At 34.8% G+C, this 15121-nt stretch overlaps 1 protein-coding gene across 1 annotated transcript; it reads right to left on the bottom strand.

The window, feature by feature from the left end:
- Nucleotides 1-1568: 1568 nt before the first annotated feature.
- Nucleotides 1569-14682, bottom strand: LOC126863740 (uncharacterized). The gene is made up of 17 exons (XM_050614205.1): nucleotides 14649-14682; nucleotides 11614-11677; nucleotides 11269-11374; nucleotides 11035-11133; nucleotides 10767-10950; nucleotides 10256-10442; nucleotides 9610-9698; nucleotides 9067-9340; nucleotides 8381-8462; nucleotides 8141-8293; nucleotides 7867-8062; nucleotides 7199-7377; nucleotides 5341-5707; nucleotides 4558-4901; nucleotides 3723-4040; nucleotides 2800-2913; nucleotides 1569-2728 (listed from the first exon to the last, which is right to left on the bottom strand). The coding sequence occupies exons 1-17, from the start codon at nucleotides 14680-14682 to the stop codon at nucleotides 2588-2590; spliced, it is 2931 nt and encodes a 976-aa protein (XP_050470162.1). The 3' UTR covers nucleotides 1569-2587.
- Nucleotides 14683-15121: the final 439 nt, after the last annotated feature.

The following is a 15121-nucleotide window of genomic DNA, read 5'->3' on the forward strand; positions in this document are numbered from 1 at the left end:
AGTTTTGACTCGTTTAGCTTCTAGGTGATAGAGTTCCATATGAATAATAGATCATTCTATAGAATTTTAGTACGAGAAGCATTAATTGCAATTTATAATCCAGCTATCGTTATTTTCGTTGAGAAGAAAATAATCATTCAGCAATTTTTAATGTTTGAAGGAAGCTAGCAGCTTCTCTACGCTTCGTTTAAGGTAAGAGAAGAAAAAGATAGAAACCTTGGCATCTCGAATATTAATATGTACATATTTTCATTTCTTCAAGCCCTATGTGGATAAGGGACGCGCAATCATTATAATTTTGATTGATTTACAATTCCATAGATTTATATACCTACAGATGCTTTGTTACATATTCATGTGCCTACATAATATCATTATAAATATACAAAACATACAGAATAACTAATGCTGCTAAATTATAGCGATAATTCGTCTAGCGTAAACTTTACCCTACACTTTTTACCAAGAAGAAAAGAATAGAAAGAACAAAAACAAGAAAATTAAAATAACATCGAATACCTAACTTTTCGCTCCAATTACGTCACGAACAACACAGCTAATTTCGTTTCCGGATGCTATTAAATCCATCCGGAACAAGGAAACGAAATCGCCGTACGTTTCGACGTTATCAGCACCAGCGCTAGAGGAACGATATAAAGGAGAATGAGAAAGACAGGAATAGGGAAAGCTGTTCAGACCGCCAGAAATTTTCCCGTGACGCTTCCCTTTGTCTGGATCCCGGACCTAACCCAACTTGATTTGAGTCCGCCTCGTAGGTGACACCAGTGCGACGAAGAACGAGAACACAGCCGGAAATGAAGGTGGCTAGAAGTTCGCGTGGTGAACGTCACCTTCTGTCGAGTAAATTTTATCGAATCCACTGATCCCTCGGGTTTCCCGGAAAAAAGGGTGTCGGAAGGAAAAAAAACTACATATATCACGAAGCCGTACACGTGAAAAGTGGAAAGCGACAGTGACACGTGTTGTGTCGGATCAACGACCACACCAGGGAAAAATCTTGAGAAAAGGAAGATATATGTATGCGTGCGTCCTTTTGGAGCAAGCTTAGCTTTCAAAGTGAAACATAGGGTGGTTTGGATATTTCATTAGTTTTAGTAAGTAGTTTCGATCATTTTGTTTTGTGGTTTTCGTTAGATAAATTTCTTAGTTCAATGTATAAGGATAAGCCACAAATTCTTGTCCAGATTATGTACGAAGTGTACTTCTAATTTTTAATCACTATGTCGTTTTAAATATATGATAAATCATCCATTTATACAAATCTTCAGGAAAAAAGGTCAATCTTAATATTAACATTACAATCTCAAATTTTTGCATTTATGCAAAAAGATCAATAAAAATATACCAACGATATTTCCAATATTATTTGTTATCTCTATAATAGAATAACAAGAAACATAATCTCTGATTCAGGCATGGTATTTTAAACGGAAAACGTACAGTACATGTGCGTAAATTAAATAAATCTTGCTGTTTGTCATGAATACTGCGATACGAATAAATTTTACAACAGTAGATAATTTTCTGCATATAATTTTATTCTCCAACCTCGAAATTCAAATATAAAATACTATTCGAATTTATACAATGTAATCGGCCAAGTTAAAATAGAAACCCGGAAAATGAACAATGCGTACTTGAACATAAGGGACGCGAGCACGTGCACGCGAATTAAAATTTACAAGCTGTCGGCCTGGACGCCGCGCAAAAATACAACTTTCTCATCCGTAAGTAAAATCATTAGCATTTCCCATAAAATTACGAACCTCATTTAAATTCTCACGCATGTACTATAACATTCTGCTAAAAGTCCTTTACTAATATTTTTTCATTAACATTCTTTCTTTTCCCCTTTCTCTCCCTCTTTTCCCTCCTTTTATCTTATTTTCTTTCTTTCACTTCAGGAAGCCACGAAAAACCTAGCAATTCCCGAATCTCAATGAAATTGTTGTCCGTCGCTTAGAAATATTCTAAAATTAAAAAAATAAATTAGTCGTCTAACGCTAGCGTTTCTTTTAAATTTATAAATTCCTCGCGAACGTTCGAGGTTACCTATATTTTTCTTAGAATCTGATCGATTAAAAGCGTTCCAGTGTCTTCCCCGCAATTTTCCCTAGTGTTAAAATTTACTCGTTTCGCGAGTCAACAAAAAACACCTTGAAAGGAAGCGAAGAAAAATCAGTACGAGCTATCGAGAATAACCCTCGCCTCAACTAACTGTAAGACGTTCGGAATAAAATCACAAGAATTCGAAACTCTTTAAGACCTCACGATCCTAAAATACGGAAATTCTAATGTAAAAAAAAAATTAAAAAAACTATAAAAATGAGAAAAAAAAGAGTGAATCCTATTGCTGCCATTTGTACGAGTCCTTCGAAATCGTTCGAAGAACTGACGAAAAACCGACGAAGAACCGATGAAATTTTAATTTCATGCGTGATTATAATCACATCCATTCTTCACGGCCATTGAGAGATCTCGTGGCGACATTTCCTCTCGTACAGCGTCTGAAACTTTCAATGAGAAAACAGAGAGAGTGAAACGGAGGGCCAAATCGAATTCTTGATCAATCGAGATCGGGAAGACCGCCAGTGGAGCTGAAACTGTCCCTCGAATCCTTTTGGGTTCGTTCAAAATGGCCAGCCGGCGACGTGTCTTTCAAACGATTCTCGAAATTCAAAAAGTCCGTGTCGCATGGGCTACAAGCCTGCATAAATCAAGAGAAATATTCTTTGTTTCAACTGTCTATGAATCATAAGCGTAATCGAATTTCTTTACTTGGAGCAAGAAGTTGTCTGGACCACCATTTTCCCTGATCTGCCTGTCCAACCGGGGCGACGAGATCACCGTGTTGTCGGAGCTGTTGCAAAGCCCTCCTGCGCAGTCCATCATCTTCAAAAAATTAATATTTTTCTTGATTGATTGATAATTAATATATTTCTTATGATTTTGTTGAATGAAAGAAGATCGTGAATTATTTTGAAAGTATGATGAGGTTGAAGTTGACGAGTGCAGCTAGTGAAGATTCCTGGTCTTTTTTTTTTTTTTTTTTGTTCATTTTGTACACATTATCGAGTAGATAAATGTTGAAGATTATTTTTAAAAGTGTGATGAAAACTGAATGTTTGTGAATGCAATTCATGAAGATTCTTGATGTTGAATTTCTTATAGTTATAATGGTGAATCTTGCTCTTTGTGTTCTTCCTGCGTTCTTATTTGTCTCGGTAATTTACAGTGCTTTATGCATATATAGTTTTGTGTAATAAAGTAGATTGATGTCGAAGAGATGAATAAAACCGTATAAAAAAGTTAAAGGCAAAATTGGGGCGCTTGATTCCTCGATTAGACATGGATCAGTAAATTTATCATTTTTTTAAGTCACGTTATTTTCTTATCAATTTATCACGTTACAAGGAATGTATGTGAACTTAGTTTTTTAAAAGGAAATGAACATAATTTCCAATAAAATGTTCGAATCCTAAAATATCTTTTTTCAAAATCAAAAAATCTGTAAATATTTATATCTCATTTTTATCGACATTTATTTATCTGGAAAATTAACTCTTAGAACTCCAGTTTGATCTCGGCTGATCCTAGATTTTGAATATTAAATGAACACAACGTTAAAGATCAGGAAGATGTACGAAAGAGCGATACGATTAGCGAGCGAACAAATTGAAGGTAATCATGGAATCTCTTACCAGCTTAGTTTTCTCCTCGATGACTTCCACGACGTTGCCTTCCTCCGTGCTGGTAATAATGCCAGTTCCCAACTTCTTGCCTAAAATCTTTACTTCCTTCCTGCATCCACCGGAAGTGGCGACTACGCCGCTGTCGCAGCCATTAGTGTTCGAAGCGGTGTTCTTCAAAAATTGCTCGTACGGACTAAGTAACTTTAGATCCTGATACTGTGACGTCATGATCTCTTGATTGTGATTTTTCGGGCCCAGAATCTTCACTTCATTCAACCCGGAGAACAATTTCGATGACGGTAGACAATTTGATTTACTACCGAGAACCTTGAATTCCAAGCGTAAAATTCGAATGTGGGAATAGAATAATTACTTGGGAAATTTAAAAATTACTTAAAATTATAGCATGTTTCATATTAAGAAGATACTAACAATAAATCATTTTGGATATATTTTAATCTGTAGAGATTTAATTTAAGTACAATTCCAACAGATAGGAAAATAATATAACTCCAAATGTGTACACTATATTTTTTAAGTATTTAAAAATACTTTTCAACATATGTATTACTTATCTTCTTTAATATTTTATAACATCTTATCTACTTTAATATTTTAAATATATACGACGAAAAAATAAAAAATGAAAAATTCATCTTTCCTTAGAAAATTCTTCCCTAAAAAAATTAAACACTAATGAGGAAATATTTAATTAAACAAAAATAATACTAGTAAGAAATTTTGTTGTATTAAGCTTGCGCAAGTAATATAATCAAAATACGAGCGTAAAATTAACTAGAAGTTTAAAATAAACGATGAAACAATGAAAGTCTAAATCTTTTACCTTATTTGAGCTTCCCGATCCGAGGATCTTCATGTCCGATTGACTAATGGGTATCAAACCAGTATCAGGCTCACTGTTATCGAAAACACAGGGCAATTTTATCTTGGACTCGTACACGGAATGATGATCATCCATAGTCGAACTACCCAGAATATTAAGATCTTCGGCTAAACTGGTATTGCTCTTCAGATATGGAAGTGTGTCGTTTAAAATTGACAATGATGGATGATTTTTCATTAACAAAGACGATATCGAAGGCTGAGAGGCAGTCGACAGAGTCGAAATGTCGCTTCTATGACTAAGAATATTTGTTAATTCTTGTTGGCTCGAAGGCACTCCTATAGCTGTGAATTATATCAATACAAGATTTGTATAAAAATTCAAGAAAATTTTCGAATAATATCAGGTTGTTACGTAATAAATATTGGTTTAGCTTATAACTTGTTTTACAACGAAAATTAAGGTTTGTTCAATTCGAAAAATTCGATGTTATTGTTTCGAGGAAGTTGGATCAATTTTATGCTCATTAAAAAAAATTACAAAAAAATATAATTGCTTCAAAATATTATTAAACTAGTGAAGGGAATAATGCAACAAATTAATACACAAACGTAAACAATTGTTGAATGTTTCATGATATTAAAATGATTGAAATAAAACCTCGTGGAATAACGATATAAATATCGTAATGTGTGTAAGAAATTAATAAAATAAAACAATTTTATGATAAAGGACTTAGTACAAAATAAGGAATGAAATAAAGAATAACGTAGTGAAATTCACCTTCATCTTCATGTTCGCCAACAGAGACTCCACCATCGATGGACAAAGATTTTGGGCCTAAGATCAGATCATCGATCTTCGATTGCGACAGGAAACTAATGCCATCCACAAAACGATCGTCGAGGCTTTTACTATCGAGAATCCGAATGTCTTTGTCTTCTAAGATCTCAATGCCGTCTATCGGCATAGATTTCTGCGTGGAGGCGGAATCAAGTACCATGATCTGATTATCAGAATCTCCGATAATAACTTCCCCGTTACCGCGCATATTCACAACATTGATCGCGTCTGCATCCTCGCCCTCAAGAATGGTCACGTCGTGTGAATTCTGTGCCATTAGATCCCGAGCTTCGCTGTTCGTCATTACCTAGATTATAAAGAATAATTAATGCCAGAATAAAATACGTATGATCAAATAAAATTATAATTAATGAAGGAAAGCAGGAAATCGAAGAGAATATTTTCATACTGTCAGAACAGTTAGATAATCTTTTTCTACGTCACTTTAATTTTCATACCCACTTATCTATAGCTATATATTGTTTAATCATCATATTAAAGTTAATTTTTATCTTACGAATACCACGTAAATCCAATCTTTATATTTTAATTATTTATATGATTGGAGCAATGAAACTATTCACAATAACGATTCTTTAATTGTTATGGGCTCTAATTGAATCGTTGCGCGTAATTAAATTGTCCAAAAGAATTAAAAAGATTTAAATGATTTTCTGCAAAAGAATGTCTTTCACCCCTGCGTGCCGCAACATCAATCGATGGCGAGTTTTTAGAATTTAATTTACAAATTTATCACAAGTTTTATGCTTTAGTCCTCAGCAGTGTTAATGTTAATAGTTGTAAATTTAATCTTTCTAACAGTATCGGAATACAGAGTGATCCTCTCGGTATGTATATAATTAACTGAAAGACAGTGCCACCCATTGCCATCGTGGCGATGATGCCGTATCATGTGTGATCTGTCATCAGAGACCGATATCGCTATATCAGGGCCGAGACAGCTATATGTATGTGTGCGTATAAAATGAAGACGAGTATGTGTGATTTACGGCATATCCTTTGAGTTAACTAGCGAGAGGATCGCGCTGTATATCAATGTATCAAGCTTACAGAGCCTCTTCGTTTCTGTTCGCTTGATTGGTACAATAAAACCGTTCACAATAGTAACTCTGTAATCGTTTCCAACATTTACTAGGTATGAACGTGCTTTTAATTTTATAGTTTATTCCGTTATTTCAAATTTAGGTGTCTTATCGTATCTTGCTGCGTCTATACCGCTAACATTTAATTTTTCATATAACATGTGATTTCACAAAAGAATAGAAATTGATACGATAAATATTCTTCGCACGCTAGCTCAATAAAACGATTTACAAAGCGATATCAAAGATGTTCAGAACGAGATTTTTGGTCCCAATTAAAATACTCGGAAATCACGTACCACTGGGTACAAGAAATTCGACATCCAGAAATAATATGGATTACTACATCAAAACGATCGACGAATGGAAAAGAACTCAATAAGGAATAATTTTATGACTGGAAATATTCCAATTTTTAATTATTGGACGTGTTAATGAACGTGCTACGTTCTCCATATTTATTCCCAAAAATCAATAGATTAACATCTTTTCCGTTCTTCCAATTTAAACGAAAATAATTTCAGCGAATGTAATATCGCAACCCTGCCAATCATAAATCTATTTAAATCTAATAATTTTTTGTTATATCATTCCGAATAAATAATATTTCGTTCAAAGGAATTTCATTTTACAATTTCAAAAGCTCTGTTCTCAAATCTGAAAAATCTTGCTATCGATGATGAATGATTCATCACCTCGTAACGACCATCCTCGGTAGCGCGCACGAACTGTATTCCACCCTGGGCAGCCAGTTCCAGCAGTTCGTTGCAATCCTCCATCGCCGAAGACACAACAGGACCATTCTGGCGATCGGGCTCGTTTCTAGCCGGGTCGCTGTACGTGAACTGAGAATCCAATGCCGTGACCAAGCTCTCTGTCGACAGTGCACCAAATAAACGCCATATTGCGGCGACACTTTGAAAAACATCGCTATTTTAACGAGCCAATTATAGACGGACAACGACGCGTTAAAAAGCCCTTTTGGAAATATATTGCGAAATGGAATCGTTCCGCTAAAAACAATACCATTACTGAAACAATTAACGGGTACTTATGAAATTTGTTGTTAGTTGAATTTTCAGTTTTGCTAACACTTGGAGCTTTATAGATTTAGAACGTACTATAAAATTTTTCTTTTTTTCAGCACTAAAACCAGATAATTTTTCGGAGCGATTTTATAGATTTAAAACGCTAATTTAAATAATTTGCATTTTGAAAACTGAAGCGATTTTTGATTAAATATACGAATAAAGATTTTTTCTTGGATTCCTATATTTTTCATTCTTTCTGCATAAATTTTATCCTTTCTTCTCTTTACTCTAACAGAATGTTCAGATCATAAGAAAAACTATTATTTACTTACCGTGTTCGTCCTCAGGTCCAGGTGGTTCAACGATGAAATTCATTTTACCATCAGGATCTATATTCTGAATAACTGTGGCTACCACGGGTACTTTTACCTGAACTGCTTTGATCCTGTCAGCATCAGCAGAAATCGTTGGACTTAGACTCATCTTCCCTGACATACGTAAATCTTCTGCTGTAGCAGGAGTCAAGATCTAAATTCAGAGATGAAGCCCACTTTTTAATAAAGCTTAGAACAAAAGGAATTAATAATTTGTTGATGAAATTATTACATTTTTATGAGTTCCTGTTGGAGAAACTTTCACGAGGACAGGAATTCCTTTGGCTGGTTTAAATAACGCGAATGGCGTTTGACCTTCGATCAGTGCCATCTCCATCGCTTTCGTATCAATCTTGTCTATTACTACAGATTCCATTACATCGGACTGTTAAAAAATATGTGACAAATTTATTAATTTCCAAAGACTACAAATGTTGTAATATGATTCTTGTTGCTTAAATGAATTACTAACTGCCATTAAAGGATCCTTGTCCCTTACTTCTATAGTTTGATCTCGATCGCCATTTGGCAGCTGCACGATCCTAACGTTTTTACTGAAACAAATTATCTATCACTATATACAGAATTAGTTTTTAGCCGTTCGTAGGCAATCTACATCGTTTATCATTTATTATTCAACACTAATTTTTTAGTATCATTTCATTAACATATTTTATTTTATAACGTAAATTTCTATTAACGTATTATTTCAAGTTGTCAAGAAGGTTAAAAATGTTCTAGTATGTATATCGAACGCCTCTACTACATCTCTGTAAAATACAAAAATTCTCTTCTGAAGAGAATCCAAACCTAAAATTTCGTTTGCTTACTTAAAAGCGTCAAATATTCTAGTATAATCTTTACATTGAAATTTAAAAATCGTGTTAAGAACTCTACTCTTCCGCATATTAGAAACATTAATCAGCACATCAACGTGTGTTAAAGAAAGAAGACTCTAGAAAAGAAGATCAATTTACAGAAGTGAAAGAAAGGAAGGAAGAAAGAAAGAAAAAGAAAAGAGAAGACCGTCAGCTTTCTACTACATTCTAACCGACTAAGAGATCAACATTCAAGTTGCGTTCATTCAGCGAAAGAAGAAGCCGTCTATCAAGGGGCAAATTAAGCGTCGTTCAGTTCTATTCGGTGACGTCTACCTACTTTCTTATGACGTTGGGATCGACGATGCCCGGCTGCACACCAGCCGGATGTCGATACTTTATCCCGTGCTTGTACTCCTCGTGCGATCTCAAAGAGAATCGACGCGGAAACTCTTTGCCGCAGATTCCGCACACGTGCTGCATTTTCTCCGCGTGTGCATGCGCTTTGACCTTGTGGCAGACCAAATTCGACATTTGATTGAAGCCTTTGCCACAAAGCTCGCATTTGTACGGCCTCTCGTTGGTATGGGTAAACACGTGGTTCCTCAAATTGCCTGACAACGGAACGGTATTTAACTGTTGCCGGTTCCCCGGCTCCGGCTTACTTACTTTGCACAGGCTGTTTCAGAATTGTTACAGCACCGTTTAATTGATCGACACCACAAAACGCGGACCAGATATTTGCATAATGCGTATCCGCGAGAGTTTGTTCGCAAAATAATTTGTTAGCATTCTAGATTTAGACGTTTTGAACGCAAAATTTTCTTAAATGTAATTCTGAAAGAGCTTGCATACTTCGAATAGCTTAATAAGTAATAATTACCCTTCTGATGAAATCCCTTTCCACAAACCTGACATTTGTGCGGTTTGTGCTCCGAATGTGTCTTTCGGTGAGAGATCAACGTAGATACTCTAGAAAGTCATAGTTAGTTATACATGACAGTATTGTTAAAAGTATAAAAATTCCAATTTTTCACAAAATAAGGTCATCTTTCGACGCAGATAAATCGAAGGAGGAATGTAGGATCATGATTATCGTAATCGACTCAATAGCCCATTCACAAAGAGTTTTATAAGCTTCGAGATCGAAATCGTCTTAATTAATGCATTATATCAATTCGAACAGGTTTACTTATTTAAAAAGCATACTCTATGGAGATTAATTTATAAAAAGACCAGCATATCCGTGCTCGTTAAAATTTCCTTTCCGCTTTCGCGCACAATCGCGCAATTTTGCAGCGATTCAAAACGCTAAAGATCCGTGCGCGCTCGCAAGCGACGCCTGTCATCATTCTTTCCTCTAGGTAAACTGTAGTTTCAATTTCTATATGAATATAATGTTCGTTAAAAATATTTCAAACGGGATTTAAATTATTATATAGCAAATGAAAAATGCCCAGATTAATAAATATATATAATCGAGAAATAATTAGATGAAAATCGTAGAATGATTTTGATAGTACACTGACCTGTTGAAAGTTTTCTTACAAAATTCGCAAACGTACGGCCTAGCATCACTATGTATCGCCTTGTGCTGGCTCAATGTCGACAACTGCCGGAAAGCTTTGCCGCAAGCCTCGCATTTAAAGTTTCTCTCGTCGGTGTGTGTTGGCAAATGCCTCATCAACGTATACTGATGCCGGAACTCCTTCGAACCTGGATCGAATATCAAGCTTTAGGGCTATTCTAGCGATGTTGTCGCAAATAGCGAGCGTTATGCGAAAGAAATGCTATTGATTTTGCGCTATGTTAAGATTCTTGTGTACAGTTAAGAAGAATATTATGTATAATAATACAATATTGTGATATAAAAATCATTGAATTTTCAATCTTCAAATGTTGAAATCTTCAAACGTTGGAATTTTCAAATTTGCAAGTTTTCGAGTTTTTAAATGTTTAAACAATGTGATGAAGAACAAAAATTTCCTCGTGCAATGTATGACAACAATCCATATGGAATTCGATAAATAAATTACTAACAAATTCCACATTCCCAAATTTTCAACGTTTTCCCATCACGCTTCAAATATTTCACAAAATGAAGCTTCGACCGTGGATCATCCTTATCGATCAGTCGAGTGGAGGACGAGGAAGGTCCTTCGACAACCGGATGTGAATACACCATAACGTTATCTTCGGATGAATTAATATTTTGATCGAGAATCTATAAAAAATAAAAGTTTGGAAATCAACTATCTTGTAATTTAATTAGGAATCAAAGCAAGAAAAATAATTTTCATATTTTTACCTTATATTTGAAAGCATCTTTTCCGAGAAACTTCGTCACAGCACCATCAATGTTAATTACTTCAGAATCTATAGCTACATTTAGGTTCATGCAATCACCCTGGAAACAAATTAGATTGAACCTCTGTAGGAAGTGTTTACAGTGCAGAAAATTACAGTACATATATCGCGTAATGTTATTAATAATTATAGTTAATAAAGGAAAGTTAATTGTTAATTTACCACTCATAATTACCTGAATTAATTGATGATCATTTGTGGATGGCAAACTCGGCACAACGGTGACATCGTTCCTCCCTTCAGAACCTGCGGTTTCCTCCTTCACATAAACTTCATAAACACTGTAAACCCAAAGTCACCAATGAAATACATCTTTTTAATATCTTCGAACAATTTTACGTCCAATTTTATCTTAAATTCTATTATACAGTATTTTTAATTCAAAAGAGACAATTTTATAAATTCGAAAATTTTCGATAAAATTATCTTTTAATAACTTCGCTTCTAATTTAATTTTACAAATTACATAATAAACCTACAATACAACGCTGACGTTCACTATACAATTGTTTAAGCTCACCTGATGACTTCTTCCGGGATAGGACGAGTAAACTGCACCTGCGGATCCTCGTACTGGGTATCCCCTAAAAAATTGAATAGCGTTGTAAAGGGACATCTTGAGCTATATAATAACCTGCGTTGACCTACCTCAAAATCTGCCTAGTTAGCCTACTTAAAAAGAACTTTGTTGTTGTTTTCTCCATATCAAAAAATAACATTCGATATTAAATTGAGATTAAATTGATTAATTTCATAGTTAAGTAGAATGTTAGATACGAGTTCCAAAAATGTCAGTAAATTAATACGAAGGCAGCGTTTTCCATTACATATTTGTTTCGAACGAATTTACGTAATGCTGGGAATGGAAGATTTACAATAAAGAACATTGTTAAACAGCTATTTTCGAGATGCTACTATTTCTCCGTTGAAGCTCTTGAGAGTTGGGGATTAGGAAGAAGAATAGTGCATATGTTTTTAGCAGAAAGCTTTTAAGATTCTTTCTGAAAAAGGAGAGCACAATATTCTTGTACCCTAATACTTCTCGTGACAAAATAATCCTTTCCCCCCTCTTTCCGTCTTTCCTCTCTCTTTCTGTCTTTTTTCCTCTTATTTAATAATCCATTGCCTACTGCAACTGCTGTTACTTTACCGTTTTCTGTATGCTCTTTGTGAAATTAGATCGTGTCCAACTAAAAGAATTTATAATGGCTACCAATGAATAAATCGTGTTACTTACAGACAGTTACGAAAATCTATCCGAAACTCCCTAAATATAAAATACTATAATAAAAATATTACCTCCATGACTTTTTGTTCCGACACGTTAAAACATGCATTGCTAAGATATTGTTATACTTTTATTTATTCGTCTTTGCCTTTATTACGAAAGAGGAAATAAAAAGACATGAAACACAATGTCATAATACTTATATAGACCTATCGTATCTGTATGAAATCATAAAAATCGTAGGTTTATTACTGCATTAATATCTTGTACGTTAAAATATCGATGATATCCAGCTATCTCCATGGCATTGAAGAAAATATACTGTAACTTTTTATTGTGAATCGAATGTTTAAATTTCTTAAATTTTTTTTAGGAATGCATTAATAATAACCGTATTGATATGTAGGTATGAATAACTTTATAACACAGGACGATTTTACTTTCTTTGGTAAGCCAGATACACAATATTCGGTGTATGTACAGCTTCGTGACTGTATGTCGTATTGACTAAAAGCTTGAGCTTCGAGGCTCCTTTCTTTTTCTGATTTCGATAAAATTACGATGGTTATGCTTTTAGCAGTTCCAGCGAAGCTGATTATTACTAAGAATTCTTTTCTCCAACATTTTTTAGCATTTTTTAATAATTTACGAAGAGTCATAGAAGGCGTAAGCTTTATTAAAATAAACGATCTTGTAAAAAAATAATGAGATCTTTTCTGTTACCTACCAATCATTCGTTGATTTTATCTAACTTTTCTATCACACTGTTATTTAGGCTAAAGATTATACCAACGAAATAATTTCGATTTAGATATTTCGTATCGCAAGCCTGAATAATAAAACTGTTGACGCTGATCGAAATCGAAACCCATTTTCATCAGAAGATATCGTGAAGCGATATTCTAAATGATGCGTCAGTTGAGTGACTGATGACTGATTTAAATGGAACTGTCGACAGTAGCGACACAGGTGCCTCTTGAAACAATGTAACGCATTCGCCGAGCGTTTGATCCACAAGTTTGAGACAATGTTGCATTCGACCGCAGAAATATTCGACGATGTATCATTCGTACAACTGATTTGTTCATTTTCTAACTATGTATTATCGAATTTATGCATGCTTTTAGAATTTGAAGAAAAGAACAGAATTATGAATAAACTATGGTCGAATTTCAAGTTTAGAATAGAAATAGTTGAACGAGTTCATCTTAAAACAATTATCGGAGTATCTTTTAATTATTAAAATATTTTGCGATAAAACAATCATGCGAATTTTCTTTATAGCTTTATACAAATGAACTGCTTCGTATTTCCTTAAAAACTTACAAAATTCCGATTTAGCAAATACTTCAAGTTGGACATTTTTATAAAAATAGACGCAGCTAAAAAATTAACTTTATACTTTTAGAGTTATATATAATATGAGGCGGACAGTCGCTCACATTAGTCTTGTGACACCTCGTGAAGAGGTCACATTTATTTAAATAAAGCACTTGTAACAACTTATTTAAGTGTTATACTAACTTGTTCATTTTTTAGCACATCAGAAAATAATAAAATCATTTGCTGTCTTTGTCATAGAACATATTAACGTTTCACTGAAATTTCATACGATTATATTTTAATCAAAGTGTTATCAAAAACTTTTGTGAATTACTGCATAGTACATAAGAATAATATTAACTATTAACAAACGTATCTTCCACAGTTACCACTGAGAGATTAATTTTATGAACTCCTATACCATCTTCCATCATTTCGCGATATGTTACAATTATACGTACATATTCAAAGCAGCGTATAATCCATAATTCTTTCTGTCAACGATTCCATCACACTGACACCAAATCATTCCAACGATCTTGACCGATATCCCGTAAAAAAGTCGCGTAATGTCACAGGTCGCGCTTTCTTTCGCCACCATTAAAAATTTACCGATTCGCGGACGAAAGGAAAGAGAGCCGGAAGCCATCATCGTTAAAAGCCCGAGACTTTCTCCCGTTGTATCGAGGAGAAGAGAAGAGACTGTCAAAAAACGACGGAATTTTGAAGGTTCGCGTCGCGATCGGCAGAAGTCCGACATCGTCGGTCCTCGCCTTTTTTTTCCGGCTGGTAGCAAATAAACGAAAGCCGCCATTATCACAGCTCACTTTTCACGAGCCGACAAACGACAGATCGCGACGAGTTAATCCATCGTTATTTAGAGTTTTACAACTGGATGGAATTCGTCTGAGAGGGAATCAGAAAGAAGAAAGACGAAGCAGCGAAGAAAATAAGGGTGAAGGAACGAGATTGGTCAATTTGATATTTTCTCGAGTGTTACTCACAGTTGTATCCTTGCAGCAGGTTATTCTGAGACATTTCTCAGCATCCGAGCGTGTCACCTTCGAAACCGAGCCACTTTCCACACGTGGACGTCGCCTCGCAGCCTGATTCGCATCGATCGCTAACGAGGAATCGTTGGCCACGATCCCGAATCGGTTCGCGCATATCGCCACCAAACGGGCAACTTCGGAAACGTTACCAGCCAATGGCGTAATCTTCCTGTCTTCTGGTCCTTTTAATCTTTGACACGCGAGTCGTAGAATGTTCCTTTGGCTCAGTCGAAAATAATTAGAATTTTGTATACATTTTTTAAGAGTTCTGGGTATTGTTGAGCTAATTTGGAATAATAAGGCACACGGATTGGATCTGTCGTTACTAACGATGGGGAGAAATGGATCGTGAATTATTTCCCATCTTTTATTGACAACAATTATTATACTATTATTACATTTAAAATTGCAAGACTTCTAATTCG

The sequence above is a fragment of the Bombus huntii genome, chromosome 3, assembly GCF_024542735.1.
Source record: "Bombus huntii isolate Logan2020A chromosome 3, iyBomHunt1.1, whole genome shotgun sequence".
NCBI lineage: Eukaryota > Metazoa > Arthropoda > Insecta > Hymenoptera > Apidae > Bombus > Bombus huntii.